Raw genomic sequence first — 16,213 nt, 5'->3', positions numbered from 1 at the left:
AAATGAATGCTGAAATATTACTCCATTTTAGCAAAGAAAGAATATGAATTAAGTAGGATAAACTCTGAAAACATTTTGTGGGTGAAGAAGATCAGTGATAAAGGATAAATATCTATTTTCCACCATTGTAAGATATCTGGACTAGGCAAATGTCTAGATTCCAAAGTTCATTAGTGCTTACCTGCGGCAGATGGGAGAGGGAAGAGGGGATCATTGCATGGGGGCTCTGAGTTTCTGTTAAGGGTTACAGACATGTATGGCAACAACAGTAGGGATGGTTAAGCACCGAGATGAGGGTCATTAGGGTCTGTGAATAGTGCTTGTAAAAATGTTGAAAGGGTAAATGTTTCCTTACATATATAGATGTTACCATGGTAAAAAGTAAATAAATGCTTTGGAGAGATGACTATAGAACATCAAAATGACAAACCAGTCTTCAACGACTAAAACTTTGTCAGATGAGTCCCTCTCTAATGCCCTAACCTGGCATTAGACCTAACCTGCTTTTCAACATTTTCTGTATTTTTTTCTCTTATTTGTTCATATTGTCTCAGATGTGTTATGTCATTGGGGGTAACCCTCTTGAAATTTTGTTATATGTTATTGTGTTTTTCAGTATAAGAAATCCAGGATTCAAGAAACTAAAGGGGCAGTAAGTAGAATAAGGATTTCTGCAGGGGATAAATGGGGGGAGGAAAGTAGGGAGGTGGGTAAAAGGAAGTTGATGTCAGGGAGTTCAAGAAGAAAAAGAATATTTTGAAACTGATTATGGCGGCAATTGCACAATAGGAGTTGACGTGATTGAACTACGGGATTATATGATACCTTTATTAACTCCCAAGAAATGGTTTTAGAAATAATTGAATGAATGAATGAATGAACTAATTTATCTCATAATCTCTTGCCTTGCAGAAGTGCACACCATGGTCAAGTGAAAGAAAACACCCTGAGAATATACAAATAATCTCCTCACTGGGGAACAGAAAAAAGGGTGAAGGGAGACATTGGACAGTGTAAGACATGACAAAACAATAGTAATTTATAAATTATCAAGGGTTAATGAGGTGGGGGGATTAGGAACTGAAACCATGGGCTCACATAGAAAGAAAATGGTTTGAGAATGATGATTGCAACACATGTACAAATGAGCTTGACACAAGGGATGGTTGTATGGATTGTGATACGAGTTGTACGAGGCCCAATGAAATGATGAAAAAAGAAAACACGTAAGATGCCAACAGTAAACATCTCATACAATATAGCCATTTCAGAGATAGGTTTGAGATCTGTGAGAGTGAACCAGTTTAAACAAAGTTATTGAGTAAGTAAACCATGCAGCCAAGATCAACCCCCTGAGCTAATTTACTGCTCTATCTACCATATATCCATTTCCTCAAATGCCGTAAAAAAAGAAGCAAAGCGGTGTCTTGAGCACCTTATGGCAGCTGTGCAGACTTAGGACTCGATCAGCGTATGTGGGGTGGGGGGGGGGGTGGAGCAGTCTTTCAGTCTCCAAGCTTCTCACAGTTCTACTAGGCCGGGTTCTTTAATGAGCATAACACACTATGAGCCAAGCAGTTTTTTAACCAATTTATTCCAACAAGCATTCATGCAGATTGTGGGGGGAGGCGGACTGCTGTCTCTCCCTACCACAGGATGGGCCTGCTCCCTGTTGCTGAAGACAATGGACTATTTCTCCCTGAAGCTTGCAACCCATTAGCTTGGTTCCTGTAGGTGGGGTTTGCACCCTACTGCTAATGGTTTTAAGGAGATCCAGCTGCCATTCTGACTCTAGGATCCACCAATCTTGCCACATGTATACCCCCAATCCCTCCTCTTCCTATTGCGTGGATACCCCTAGATCACCCCCTTCCATTACTGTATGACCTATAGCACAACCCCTTCCTGTGACATATGTCCTCACCTGTAATTAAGGGGCTTGCATGTTCCAAGAGAAGATAAAAGCCTTGGTTAGCATTAAAGACTCTCTCGTTCTCTCCATGTAGACAATGAAGTGGGGCTGAGGTGAGCATGTTACTATGAACTGTGTCTGACTCCATTTATTTCTATAATTTTCTTCTACCTCTCATGCTCTCTATAACTTTACTATAATCTTTACTTGTTATCGCTGTACAATTGTGCCTACCAGACCTGTAATGATGCATTAGGGGCTGGCTTCCCCTGGCAGCAGATCAATAGCAAGTTAAGAACAACAGGCAAGACTTACCAACAAGAGCGAGGAGGGGAGGGGGGGGCTGGAAATTCTGCTCCACTGCATTAGTCAAGAAGCTCTCCCCCTCGGGGCTCTCAGCTGGGTTCTTATACAGTTTGCGGTCGGGTGGGGGATGTAGTCATAAGTGTGGTTGTGGTTGTTCAGTCCACTAAGGAGGGCAACCTCAAGTGTCCAGTCCCTTAGCTGTGGATTATGGCCAGTGTAGGTTTCCTTCTTGTCAGCCATTTGGTTTACTTCTTTATTCTTGGTGGCCTACTTCTCAGCCTTTTTATTGTCCATAGACACTCCATTTTGTATGCTTTAATAAGTTAGCAGAGTAGAAAACTTTGGGGGACTTTCAAATTTCAAAAATGGTTGGTTCTGAAGAAACCCTTTCATTCGTTTTGATGGAAAGTATTAGGTTCAAAGGGGGGTGGGGGGAGGACTAACTAAAATATAGCACATTCCTTGCCATGATTCTTCCAACTCTGTGGACTTTTCTTATCATCTCACAGTCTCTGTTTAGAAAGGATTGCCCCAAACCCTCAGGGGTGTACTTGGGGGAAATCCTCATTACATTTTCCTGCCTCCCTTTACCCCCAACAAAGAAATGCATTTCTTAAATTCTGTAATAGACATTAAATTTTAAGGATTTCATTTGAGGAAATGTGATCAACAATGTGGAAAGAAATATCCAGCAGACTCACTTCTCATTAGTAATAACCACTATTCATTGTAATGTGAAAACTCTGGATAATGCAGAACCAACCCTGTGGAAAGCGTGTCCTTGTCCCAAACCAGTGGGATTAAACGTTTGACATTTTTAACATTCCCAGAGGCCATCACTTAAGAGCTGGCCTTTGAAAGGGCAGGAGAACAAAATTGGCCCCTGCCAGCCTACTCCCCAAACAGGCAGATGCAGTCCCACTCTGGGAGTTGCTACCTCTAGTGGGGCTCTTTGAGCCTCGGGGAATTGTGTGGGGCTACACTCCTGACACCAACCATCCTCTGAGTCACATCTGTGATTTACATCAATGACATGCTTCTCCCTCAGCGCAACCAGCTCACAGCCCAAATGCTCAAGGACTGAAAATAAACTCATCTATACCTCTGAAGATTCCTTGGTGTTCAGGGCTACCTGACCCTCCAGTTGAGTTCGGTTTTAAAAGGAAGGATAGGAGAAGAGATCAGGTGGATATTTTCCCCAGACCTGCTTCCTCAATTGATCTTGCTCACTGTTTTCTTAAAGCAAAAGCTAAGCCCTATCTCTTCATCCTACAGAACCAACTGATACCCATCATTGTGGTGCTCTTTCTCATCTGTGGTAAGTTCTATCCACTCCTGTGCTGCTGCCTAATGCTTGGGGCAGGTCTGTGTCTTTGATCGTGACAGAGAACTTAGGAAGGGAAAGAAATGTGGAGTGTAATTAAATATGGTAAGCTAAAAATTTTGGATATATCTAAAAATCAAAGAGTGTTGTCATTTAAAAAGAAATTTAAGTGAAAAAGAAAACTGAAACTCAGAAGGTCAGAACAGGAAGATCCAAAGGATGCACCTTCACCCAACAAAAAGAGCTTGGAGTATTTCACCCCCAATCTGTAATCAGAGACTACAATGTCTGAATGGGTGGGTAAAAGAAAATCCTTCACCAGTTTATAAGATGGGGAGAGGGCTGGAGGAGGTGAGAGCACTCAAAATCTTTCATTTCGAATTTCTCTCAGTGACACATTGTCTTACATTTTTTAAAGATTGCCTATTTTCATGCCCAGGTTCTTCTTTGTCAACAAATTTATAAAGACAAGTGATCAACTCAATGGTTCTACAGCTTGATACAGATATAATGATATTTGTTATTTATTTATAATAAAATTATATATTTGCTAGGTTTAAAAAGTTAATGATAAAGGAAAGTATATGTTAAAAATTATTGATCATATTTGAACAGAAGATATCTTAGAACAAGAACCAGAAACAATGTGGTCAAGGTTTCAGAGGACAGCATGACTAGGAAAATTCAGTGAGTTCTTGAAGGTGAGACAGGTGAGCTGATAAGTACAACAATTAGCTCATCTTCTAAGTATAAGTGTTATACAAGCAGCTATGAGGACAACCTCCTGTTGTCAAGTGGACAGGATGGACAACGTTATTGTAAGACTACTTACCTGCCAGCAAAAGTAATGGAGACAGAGGCTATACTTTCCTTGCTGATCTCACTCTCTCTCATTAGGAAAAATAAAATTATAAATTCCAAGGATGTACAGAGAGAAATGTGAAAAGAACATGTCATGCTATAAGTCTTTAAATTCCAAGAGAAAATTTTAATTACACCCACATCAGTTCCTTTGCTCAGTTTTCAACATAAGTAAGAAGATGTGTGTGTGGTTCCTTTGTGGGGAAGAGGATGCCAAGGAATGGCTACCCTATGCAAACCGAGGCACATTTATGAATGACCAGGAATAACTGTGGAAAGGGATGATGATGGACACAGGTGATGCTGGCAGCACAAATCTTGTGGTCACGTAAAGAATGTGAGGGGTGAAAGAAGCTCAGTGTAGATTTTCACGTTCATTGAGTGGTTTTCATTTATTTGAAAAAGAGAAATGGACAATAGAACCTGCCATTTTCCCTCTCTGTGCTCTACATGATTTAGTTTGGTGGATAGAGCTGAGGTTGGGATGATTGACCCTTAAACCACCGGTCTTCACCCTTTTCTAGGGGTACACTTCCTACTGACCAGCAGTGTCACAAGTGTTTGCTGTTAGTCACAGCTAAAAGATGGATGGCAAAACGGGAAATATTAAGGAGAAAATCCATCCTTGCCATGCTGAGTCTGGCAGATTGTTGAATGTTCACCTGTAGAAAGAGCTATAAGGACCTTGTGAGACACAGATGCCGTTTACAGTCCACTGGAAAGATCAAGTAAATCATAAGACATTTAAAGACAAGGAGTCAAACCAGGTGAGCCCAGGAATCAGCAGACCAGTTCTCACCTTACCATACATCACTGAAGTGACCTTGTAGAAGCCACCTCTTGCCTGGGTTCCAATCCACGCATTATAGATGAATCCCTTGCACCCAAACATTCCAGTCCAATTCAGTTATGGCCATTTATATAACCTTCTCAGAAAGGACAATAAGAATGAAGGAGGCAGTTAGTTGCTGTCAAGTTGAGGCGGACTTGGAAATTTTAGGTGCATACAGTAGAATTGTGCACCATAGGGTTTTCAAGATTGGAATCAAATCGCCAAGACTGTCCAAGGACCCTCTGAATGGATTCAAACTGCCAACCCTTCAGCTAGTAGTGTGATACTAAACCATTCCTATTACCCAGACACTAAGAACAGTTGGGTATGGCTTGGTGAATGAACCAAAGAGGATGGTCTATATGTTATAAAACGCATAGGAAGTTGTCAAATCTGAGGAAAATCTTTGAGGAAGGAAGGAGCCTGCTAGAGGCTCAGGGCACATTTAGAGAAGCTGCCCAGACGATTAGATTCTGAACAAGTTAACAGAGTGTGAGGAATGGATAGAACACGCTGCTAACATTTGCCAAAGAGCCTCGACACGTGAGTGTGACAGTTTGTGCTTTCATGGTATACCACAAACGATGGCCTCCCCACCCTGCCCTTTCCTGCTAATGCCCCCTAGTGAGATGCCTTCATTTGACAATCATGTTGGACTTTTAAGGGTGTTTTAAAGGTATTCAGCTAGTTACTAAAACTGTTTACTTTCCAATTTTTTTAAAATTAAAGTGTGACTTTTTAAGCATCAATCACATTTCCACTTCAAGAACTTAAAACAAACCGAACAGAAAAACAACTTAAGACCAAAGTCAGGACTAGAGTTGGTCTCTTAGCTTTCTCTTCTGAGATACGGAGAGCATATTGGCAATGTTACACCTTCTTCTTGAATGGTGGTAGCTTCTGGTTGGCGTCTTCAAGGGATTCATGTAGACAAGTGCTAATAAGCTTCCTTAAGTCTTGGCCACCACTCAACTTCATCTTCCTTTTGAGCCCCTATAGGGACTCATTGAATTCCTGATGTCTATAACTCTTTACCCTCACATTATCTGCCCTCTAGGACTTTAATTCTTATCCCTGTGTTGATGAGTAGGATTTGTCTTCCATACCTCTATCGAAATGATAACTGCAAAAGGCAGGGTTTTCCCCTAACCACCTGGAGACTACAGCTCATTATCTCTCCAAAAGTTCCTTCCCCAACTCTGTAAGCACTCCACCAATCAGCAAGCCAGCTGCTTAGTGAGCATTTGGCTAGGAAACCAGAAGTGGGTCCTCATCTCTCTGCAGGCACTCGTAACTCTCATCATGACTCCCAGGAGAAAGACAATTGCAAACACACCCTCTTAATGCCTAGAAAATCTTAGTGTGGAGATAGGCTAGTCTTGACAAATCTTTCCCTTACTCCCAGTCCTCCTCTAATACTAACTGGGGTTTGGAGAAGGTGGAGAGACATTTCTGTTTCTCCCAACACAATATCTGTCAGAATCCCCTGCTGAAAGGTAGCATACCACCTTCAGAAAGTTTAGATTTAGAATAGTTCTTGGGATTATAGGGAAAATTACATTGAAAAATCGACAACTAAACTTAGTGTGGAGGCATATTGTTCAGAGCTTGTAAAGTTATGTTAACTCACACCATTAGAACATGATATAATACCTCATAAGAAACATTGTACCTTAAGCAGGGAATAATGGGATTGAGGTATGTCCAAGGAATATCCATCTGCCAGGAAATTCAAGGTATTTTTAAGATGAGAGAAACTGGATAACAATTAGGAGTTTCAATGGTTTGTCAATTAATCGCATGAAGATTTTAGTGCTCTGGATTCTGCATGTGTTCCTAGATGGTGCAAATAGTCAACATGGTCATTGTCCATTTTTGTATAAGACCAGTTCTTACATATTGATCTAATCTTTGGAACACAACTGTGTGGCTAAGTGAGAGTGAGTGATATTTTTCCAAAATATTGAATGGATAGAAATTTTAAGCATAGGGATAGCATTGAAAAATAAGATGTTGATAACTGGTCCTGGATGAGACTGACTATTTTCAGGGTACTACTATATGATTCCAAGTGAACTACAATCAGGAGTAATTTTAAACGATGATAGTTGGAGTACAGAAGAGGGACCTAACTGAGAAAATTTCTGACATAAACCAAGCATGACTTTTAAAAGATTGGAGCAACAAGGGAAGGAAGGCAAGACAAAGGAGCCATCAAATATGGATCCAAATTTCAATCAGAGGAAACTTAAGAGATGTTGACACCACTAACTACACTGATGGTGTGGGGTTTAGACCAGGGTGGTGATAAAATCCAACCCAAATTCACTGTCATCGAGTCAATTCCTAGGGGACACAGTAGAATTTCCCCTGTGGGTTTTCAAGATTAAATCTTTATGGGATTGAAAGCTTCTCCTTTATCCCACAAAGCAGCTGGTGAGTTCAAACTGCTGACCTTTTGATGAGTGGGTCCCCACAAGGCCCACAGAGCGGCCAGAGGAGAATGGAGAGTACAGGATGAACAATTTATTATTTCCTTGTGGTTTTTATGTATTCAAGTATGTTCAAATGAATACACACAAAAAACCTATAAGTAAATAAACAGTCTAAAATGTTTATCACTAAATGAAAACATTTCAGGTCATTCTTATTTTTCTTTTTAATACTTGTCAGTTTTTCTGATTTTCTCAACTAACTTAATATATTGTAGTTGAGAAATTTAAAAAAATAAATGTTTTAACAGAGAAATGTTTAAATGTCTTATGATGCTAAATGTGTATTGATATAAGATATTTGTAAGCACATAAATTTATATTAAAAATCACTAGAAACTACCTCTTGAAAATATCTATAATAGCAAAGCAAAGTTTTGGCTTCATATCTTTTCTTCACTTTGCGTTGTGTCAAAGCAATTTCCCATGTGTTTTAATGTATAGCTGATTAGTCTAATACTGAGAGATGAATATTTTTAATATCTCCATTTTTAGAGACATGTCCAAGGGAAGAAGCTTTCAGAACTAGGAATATGTATACAATGAATTTCTTGATGATGTTAAAGTTTTGTCTTCATACATCCTGTGACTAACATTTTAAACCCGAAGGTCTGCATTTCCTCTAAGGTGTGCTTTTTTCATCAATTGGATTTTAAATACAAATGAATAACAGCACTCTCACTGCAAAGATCCTAACACAGCCAAAATTCCCTCTCAGGATTTTCAGCTTGAATTCACCCTCTTACTCTACACCATGGTCTCCCAAGTCTTCCACTGCACAACACGTTCCCTCCTCTACCTCTGAGCCAGAATCCAGAAGTCTCAGTGTAGTGTCCTTGTAGCCTGCTTGCTCACCTGTACAGTGGTACTCCATCCTTACCACTGAGAGCTGATGGCTTAAGGCAGAGCCACTGACTTCAAGTCAAATGCACACGTCAGCCAGAGGAAAAAATATTTATTTCACATCTTCTCCAAGTCCAAGTGGTTTGTATTTTCCTGCTAACCTAGATGCTGGCAGTTCACACCACCCTAGCAGAGATGGGCCTAGAGACCTTCCATTGAGTGGTTGCTGTCAGTTCCACCTCCTAATGCCTTCACCTATTGCAGAATAGAACTGCTCCATGTGGGGGTCACCGTGATGCAGAATTGACTCCAGGGTCACAACCACAAACAGTTGCCAGGGTCAGAGAGAGTACAAGGACTCACAGTCAGCAATCCTCAGGAACCTTGAGGAAATCACATAATTTGCTCTTTTTGAGGTTAAATCAAGTTTTATCTCAACCACTTCACACATGGTACAAATTAGATGTGAAGGCAGGCCATGCTGTCTGTTCACTTCAGAAGAAGACCATTGATGCTAAATTCTCTCCCTCTGGTCTGTCTGAGGAGATGTTTGGGAATGTGGCATTTCAGGAGTTATTTAAATGCGAAAAGAGAAACAACCTTGAATATTGCATGATCCATATAACAAGACAAGAGAAAGCATTCTCTGCTTCAGAGAGGCTGAGAGGCAACCAAAGAGTAAATTACAGGAGCCCAGCAAAGAGAATGTTTGCATTTCTAAGATGGTGAGATAAGATGTGAGCACCAACTGAGGGCAACTCAACATCACTATACACTCTGCTCCTCTCCTTGCTTGGGACGCCCACTGAGCTGAATGGAGAGAGCCAACCGCACGCTGGTCACCGAATTTGTCTTTGTGAGATTTTCCAACTCCCCACGTCTTCAGCTGTTCTTCTTCTCCCTCTTCCTCCTGGTCTACCTCTTGTCCCTGGTGGGGAACGCACTCATTGTGCTCATTGTGACCCTGGATGGACGCCTCCACACCCCCATGTACTTCTTCATCAGCAATCTCTCCCTGGTAGAGCTCTGGTATACCACAGTCACCGTGCCCAAGATGCTGGCCAATTTTCTAAGCCCCCAAGGGGTCATCTCAGTTCCCAGCTGCATCACCCAATACTACTTCTTCTTCGCCTTGGCAGCCACTGAGCTCTTCATCCTCACAACCATGGCTTTTGACCGCTATGCTGCCATCTGCCGCCCACTTCACTACCCTCTGCTGCTCAGCCCCCACCTGTGTTTGACTCTAGCTGGGGTCTGCTGGTGCATGGGCTTTCTCTGCCCCATGTTCCCCTCATTTCTCCTTGCAAAAATCTCTTTCTGCACCCCCAACGAGATCAATCACTTTTTCTGTGATGCTGATCAGATTTTTCGTCTTTCCTGCACCGATACATACACCATTCAAGCAGTGGGCTATGCTTTCAGCACTGTCATTATCCTAGGAGCCTTGGTCCTCACCATGGCTTCCTATGCCCAAATCTTGGCCACAATTCTTGCCATGTCCTCAGCTGCTGCCCAACGGAAGGCCTTCTCTACCTGTGCAGCCCACCTTTCTGTGGTTACCATCTACTTTGGCACGCTCATCTTCATGTATGTCCGGCCGGCAGTAAAATACAAGTCCGATAGCAACAAAATAGTTGCCATCTTCTACTCCGTCATTACGCCCCTGCTCAATCCTCTTATCTATACGCTCCGCAATAAAGATGTCAAGGATGCTCTGAAGGTGTTGTCGCTCCAGATACACAAACGCTGCCACTCAAACAGGGGACCACAATGATTGTGTCACATGGGAAGTAAGAAGAAACAAGACTGTTGAAACATCAACATGGAAAATCACCTCTACTCATTGCTTTTTGCCTGTACCAGAGAGCTATGTGAACCTAACTCCTTAGGCTTGTACGATTGTGTTTAAGGCATCATGCAAAAAAAAAAAAAGATATATGTGTGTATATGTATGTATGTGTGTGTGTGTGTGTGTGTGTGTACCACATTGAATGAAGGGGGAAGTGCAGAGTGGAGACCCAAGGCCCAAGTGTCGGCCAATGGAGATCCCCTCATAGAGGGGTTTAGGAGAGGAGATGGGTTAATTAGGGTGTGAGGTAGTACCGATGAAGAACACAGCTTTCCCCCAGATCCTGGATGCTTCCTCCCCCCAACTACCATGATCCGAATTCTACCTTGCAGGGCTGGATAGGGCAGAGGTTGTACACTGGTTCATATGATGGCTGGAGGCACAGGGAATCCAGGGTGGATGATACCTTCAGGACCAGGGGTGTGAAGGGCGATGCTGGGAGAGTGGAGGGTGAGTGGGTTGGAAAGTGGGAACTGATTACAAGGATCCACATGTGACCTCCTCCCTGGGAGAGGGATGGCAGAGAAGGGGTGGAAGGGAGACTCCAGATAGGGCAAGATATGACAAAATAATGATGTATAAATTACCAAGGGCACATGAGGGAGGGGGGAGCGTGGAGGGAGGGGAAAAAAAAGAGGACCTGATGCAAAGGGCTTAAGTGGAGAGCAAATGCTTTGAGAATGATTGGGGCAGGGAATGTACAGATGTGCTTTATACAATTGATGTATGTATATGTATGGAGTGTGATAAGAGTTGTATGAGTCCCTAATAAAATGTAAAAAAGAAAAGAGGAGAAAAAAAAGAAAATGATTAGGGCAAAGAATGTACAGATGTGCTTCATACAATTGATGTATGTATATGTATGGACTGTGATAAGAGTTGTATGAGCCCCAAATAAATTGTTTTAATAAAAAAAAAGAACATGTCAGAAAGAAAAAAAAAGTTTAATAGTGGTCAATAAATATAGGTTCAAAGTTGATTGTTTCAAAAATATGTACAGGTACAGTTTCATGATTTTATATATGTTCATTTCATCAACCATTACCCTGAACCATTCTCAAATATTTCCAACACCCTCAGCAGGTGTTTACAGTCTCCTAATCATGGTGTGTTCTAGGAGTCAGTATATATTATTGTGCTTTAAATGTGTTATTCAATATTACAGATGATCTTAATGTGATTATCCATGGCACACTTTAAAACTTTTTTTGATTTGGCTTGGGTTAAAGGTTATAGTGCAAATTATTTTCTATTCAACAATTTGTGCACATTGTTTGTGACATTGATTGTGGTCCCTCCTATGTAATAGCCCTTTGAGCGCCTCTCCCTGTGTTTCCTATTTCTTTTTGTCCTTCTTGCCTATCTTCTGAGATCAGTCTTTAGAAAAATGCTGTCCTTTTCATCTGGCGTGGTTGACTGTTCTGAGAAGTACTTCCTCTCTGGCGTTATTGTTCACTTTACAGACTTACCTATTGCTGAACTAGAGCTGATCTCTTGGGGACTTTTTTTTTTAAATCAATTTAGAAGGGTGAACAAGAGGCACGGCCTCATGGGTTCCCTCAGTCTCTATTACACCAAAAAAAAAAAAATCAGGTCTTTTTCATCATTAGACATTTCACTCTATGATTTTCCCCAATTGTGTTTGTGGCTTGTTGTGACTCTGCTTAGAGCACGAGTGTCAGTCAGGCATCATCTAGTTCTTCTGGCATCAGCATAGTGAATACCTGTGAGGCCCTTTGGAGCAATTGCCTTTATAAGTCTTTGATTTTCTTCATTCATCTTTGCTCTGGAGAAAAACTTGCCTCAATATTGGTACCTTAAAAGCTTACAAGCTTTTAATAGATATCAAAGTTGGGTGTGAAACCTTGTCTTTGTGAATTATGTTAGGCCAATTTACCTAGATGGCCCTCAAGATTATGGTCAGACATTGGGCCTCCACTCAAGTACTCTCTCAATGCAAGAACACTTTTTTCTATTAACCTGGCATTCCATGATGCTCACCTTCTCCATACAATCAATGAAGACAACATGGGTGCATAAGCAAATGTGGTGAAGAAAGCTGATGGTGGCCAGCTATCAAAAAATATTGTATCTCAGGTCTTAAAGGCTTGAAGATAAACAAGCAGCCATCTAGATAAGAAGCAACAAAGCTCATATGGAAGAAGCGCACCTGGCTGTGTAATCATGAGGTATCAATGCGATCATGTATCTGGAATCAAAAAACAAAAAATAATATCATTGTGAATGAGGAGGAGGGCATATTGGAGCCCCAAAGCCCATCTGTAGGCAACTGGACATCCTCTTACAGAAGGGCCTTGGGGAGGAGACAAGTCACTCGGGGTGCAGTGAAGCAAGGATAAAACATACAACTTTCCTGTAGATTTTAAATGCTTCTTCTCCCAACTAACATTATCCCAATTCTACCTTACAAATCAGGCTAGACCAGAGGATGTACACTGGTACAGATATGAATACAAAACACAGGCAATCCAGAACACATAAACTCCTCAAGACCAACAATGAGAGTAGCAATAACAGAAGGAGAAGGGGAAGGTGGGGTAGAAATACGGAACTGATCACAATGATATACATATGTCAGCCTCCCTGGGGGAAAGACAACAGAAAAGTGGGTGAAGGGATACATCAGACAGTATAAGACATGAAAAAAAATTTATAAATTATCAAGGGTTCGTGAGAGAAGGCGGGTGGGGGAGGGAGGGAGAGGAAAATATGAGGAGCTGATTGACAAAGGACTCAAGTAGAAAGAAAATGCTTTGAGAATGATGATGCCAACAAAAGTACATGGGTGTTTGACACAATTGATGGATATATGGATTGTAGTAAGAGCTATATGAGCCCCCAATAAAATGATTTGAAAAAAGATTATGGTCCAACGGACCCAATTTTAGTGAATCATTCCTTTAAAGTATTTGATTATGATTAAGTTTTCCAAACTCTTTGGAGGAGAGAATAATGGGATTTTGTCTCACATGTTTCAGACATGTTATCAGAAGAGATTAGTCTCTAAAGAAGGACATCATGCTGGGTAACATGTAGAGGCAGTCAAAAAAAATAATGAGGAGGAATCACCATGAGATGGATTGACACCAGAGATTACAAAAATGGGCTCAAACTTAACAATTGTGAGGATGGCACAGGGCTGGGCAGAGCTTTGTTCTGTTGTGCATGGGGTCGCTAGGAGTGGCAACTGACCTGAGAGCACCTAACAACAACAACGTGCTCTGTTTTATCCAGGAACATAGATAAATATGGAGTTGCAACACCCAGTCAAGCATATGTAGATATATCCTCTGTGGTAGCTATACATGCTCCACGCTGTGAATCTTTAGGAATAGAAAGCCTTGTCTTTCTCCCTTAGAGGCACTGGTGGGTTTGAACAGATAGCAATGCAGTAAGCGGCCAAATATAGAACCAATTATGGCACGAGAGATCCTAAGTAACTATCAGGTGTTCTAGAAAAATATATTATAACTTTGCAAATCCAGAGTCATATCTATAAGTGTCTCACTTTTCCAAATAAAGTTCTCTTACACTAAGGAAGAAACTCCGACATTGTTTTGATCCGTTTTAAGAATATACAGATGAGAAGCTCTTTCAATTTGCTACTGTCATATTTCTCCTTGAAAGGATTTTTCCACATTGAAAACTCTGTGATTTTGTATCCCAGCGCATTTATCAGTGCAGGTGACACTTTAAAATGCACAGTCATCATCATATGTCCTTCTATTTGACCTTGCAACTATCTTTGGGCTACAAAATATTAAATAAACAAAGTTAAACTGAAATGTTTGATTCTATTGTCAATTTTTAGACATCAAATTTTGCATGGTTTTAGAGAAATTCAATAGATCTATGTAGAAGATCTATATAAGGAACTTTCGTGGCATTATGGTTACAAGTTGGGCTCTGATCGCCAGGGTTCAAAGTTTGAAACCACCAGGTGTGTCCCAGGAGAAAGACAGAGCTTTCTCCACCTGTAAAGAGTTACCATCTCCAAAACCCCCAAGGGCAGTTCTTCCTAATACTAAACAATAGTTATGAGATGCCTTCCACTTTATGGCAGTGAGTTTTTAATATATAGACATATATATCTTATTTTCAAAATAAGGTACTTTTTAAAGTTATAGCAATAAGGCAAAGTAAAACAAGTTTTGTCATTTTCTCAAAGTCTATTTCTTTTATTGCTTCACCCGGAGAGAGACACCAGGTTAGTTGAGGTATACTTGATCAGGCAGTAGTTTAAAAGCAACAACTTCTCTAAAATCAGCTATTGTTGAACATGGACATTCATGGTTCTCTATGCCTTCCTAGAAATAATGGTTCTCATGGATAATATTGTTCTATATCCACAGGAAGTTATTTTATAATAATATAGTATTTTCATAAAATCATAATTTAATACCCATGGGCTTGCAAGCCTGGGGCAACGGGAGCTGTCTGTCCTGGGTGCAAACAGTAAAGGAGTAGTACATTGTCTGCAGAGGGTTTGAGAGAATAATATAAGGTTAAGTAAAACATATAGAACTACTAGGGCTCTAGTTCACACTTGCACAACCATTCCAAACCAAATGTGTTCAAAGAGGTCTCGGCAAGCCATGAATAGCTACAGACACGTTCTCAGCAGTTCACTTGTCTTTGGGTCCCTTGAAAAAAAAGTCCAATTGGACAGCGGCTTCCAGGAAGATCTGCTGGCCTCGTTAAATTCCAGGCAGAGATGTCAGCTCAGCAGTATATTACAAGTAATTTTTGGTATAACAAAGAGGTAATCATTTTTTCAATTTTAATAAATCATTTTATTGGGGACTCTGACAGCTCTTATAACAATCGATACATCAGTTGTATCAAGCACCTTTGCACATATGTTGCCATCATCATTTTCCAAAATATTTTCTTAAGCCCTTAGTATCAGCTCCTTCCCAACCCTCCTATCGTCCTGAACAGTTGATAATTTATAAATTATTTTTATTTTCACAATTTACAACATCAACCCACATTTATTTTGCTCATCCCCCTGTGAGGGGGTGGGATACATCAATCCTTGTGCTTGGTTCCCCCTTTGTCCCCTTCTTCCCCCAACTTCCCCCTACCCTCATGGTATGACTACTTTCATTTATGGTCCGCAGAGACCTGTCCAGAATCAGTTCTGGATTCTGTGTGATGAGAGAGCATATCTGTAGCAGTGTACAAGCTCCGGCCTGGTCAGATTTTTAAGATAGAACTGGGGTCTTGATAGTGGGAGGTGGGGGTACAGGGAGGAAACATTAAAGAACTAGAGGAATGATGTGTATTTTGTAAATGCTATACTGCACTCTGACTAGCTTGTCCCTTCCTGTGACTCTTCTGTGAGGGGATTCCAATTCTCTAGAGATGACTCCACTCAATCACATCAAAATGATTTTTTGCTTTGGATCATCTGATGCCTGATCCCATTGACACCTAATGAGCACACTTGTTCATGAGCTTTTTCCATATGGGCTTTGTTTGCTTCCCTGCTAGATGGCCTCTTGTTTAACTTCAAGCCTTTTAGACCCCAGACACTATATCTTGTAATAGCCGAGTACCATCAACTTTCTTCACTATATTAACTTATGCAGCCAATTTGTCTTCAGCAATCATGTCAGAAATGTGAGCATTACAGAATTCCAGGTTATTGGAACAAGGTATTCTTGCATTGAGGAAGGATTGAGTAAAGGCCAAATGTCTATCTGCTGCTGTAAACTTAATCTATAAATATATGTACATAGACCTATATCCCTATCATTATATATTAATA

General features: G+C 40.8%; 2 protein-coding genes across 2 annotated transcripts in view; one reads left to right on the top strand and one right to left on the bottom strand.

The window, feature by feature from the left end:
- Window positions 1-8,601, bottom strand: part of OR11A1 (olfactory receptor family 11 subfamily A member 1) — a 28,286-nt gene extending 19,685 nt beyond the window's left edge. The window contains exon 1 of the mRNA XM_075543405.1: window positions 8,474-8,601. Within this exon, the coding sequence (XP_075399520.1) occupies window positions 8,474-8,601 (128 nt within the window). The remainder of the gene's footprint in view (window positions 1-8,473) is intronic.
- A 783-nt stretch (window positions 8,602-9,384) lies between these two features.
- On the top strand, window positions 9,385-10,344 carry LOC142441381 (olfactory receptor 6N1-like). The gene has a single exon (XM_075543404.1). The coding sequence runs from the start codon at window positions 9,385-9,387 to the stop codon at window positions 10,342-10,344; it is 960 nt and encodes a 319-aa protein (XP_075399519.1).
- The last annotated feature ends 5,869 nt before the right edge of the window (window positions 10,345-16,213 follow it).

Source organism: Tenrec ecaudatus, chromosome 1, assembly GCF_050624435.1.
Source record: "Tenrec ecaudatus isolate mTenEca1 chromosome 1, mTenEca1.hap1, whole genome shotgun sequence".
Classification (NCBI taxonomy): domain Eukaryota; kingdom Metazoa; phylum Chordata; class Mammalia; order Afrosoricida; family Tenrecidae; genus Tenrec; species Tenrec ecaudatus.
Note: the sequence above shows the minus strand (reverse complement) of the source record. Positions and strands in the feature narration are given on the sequence as shown.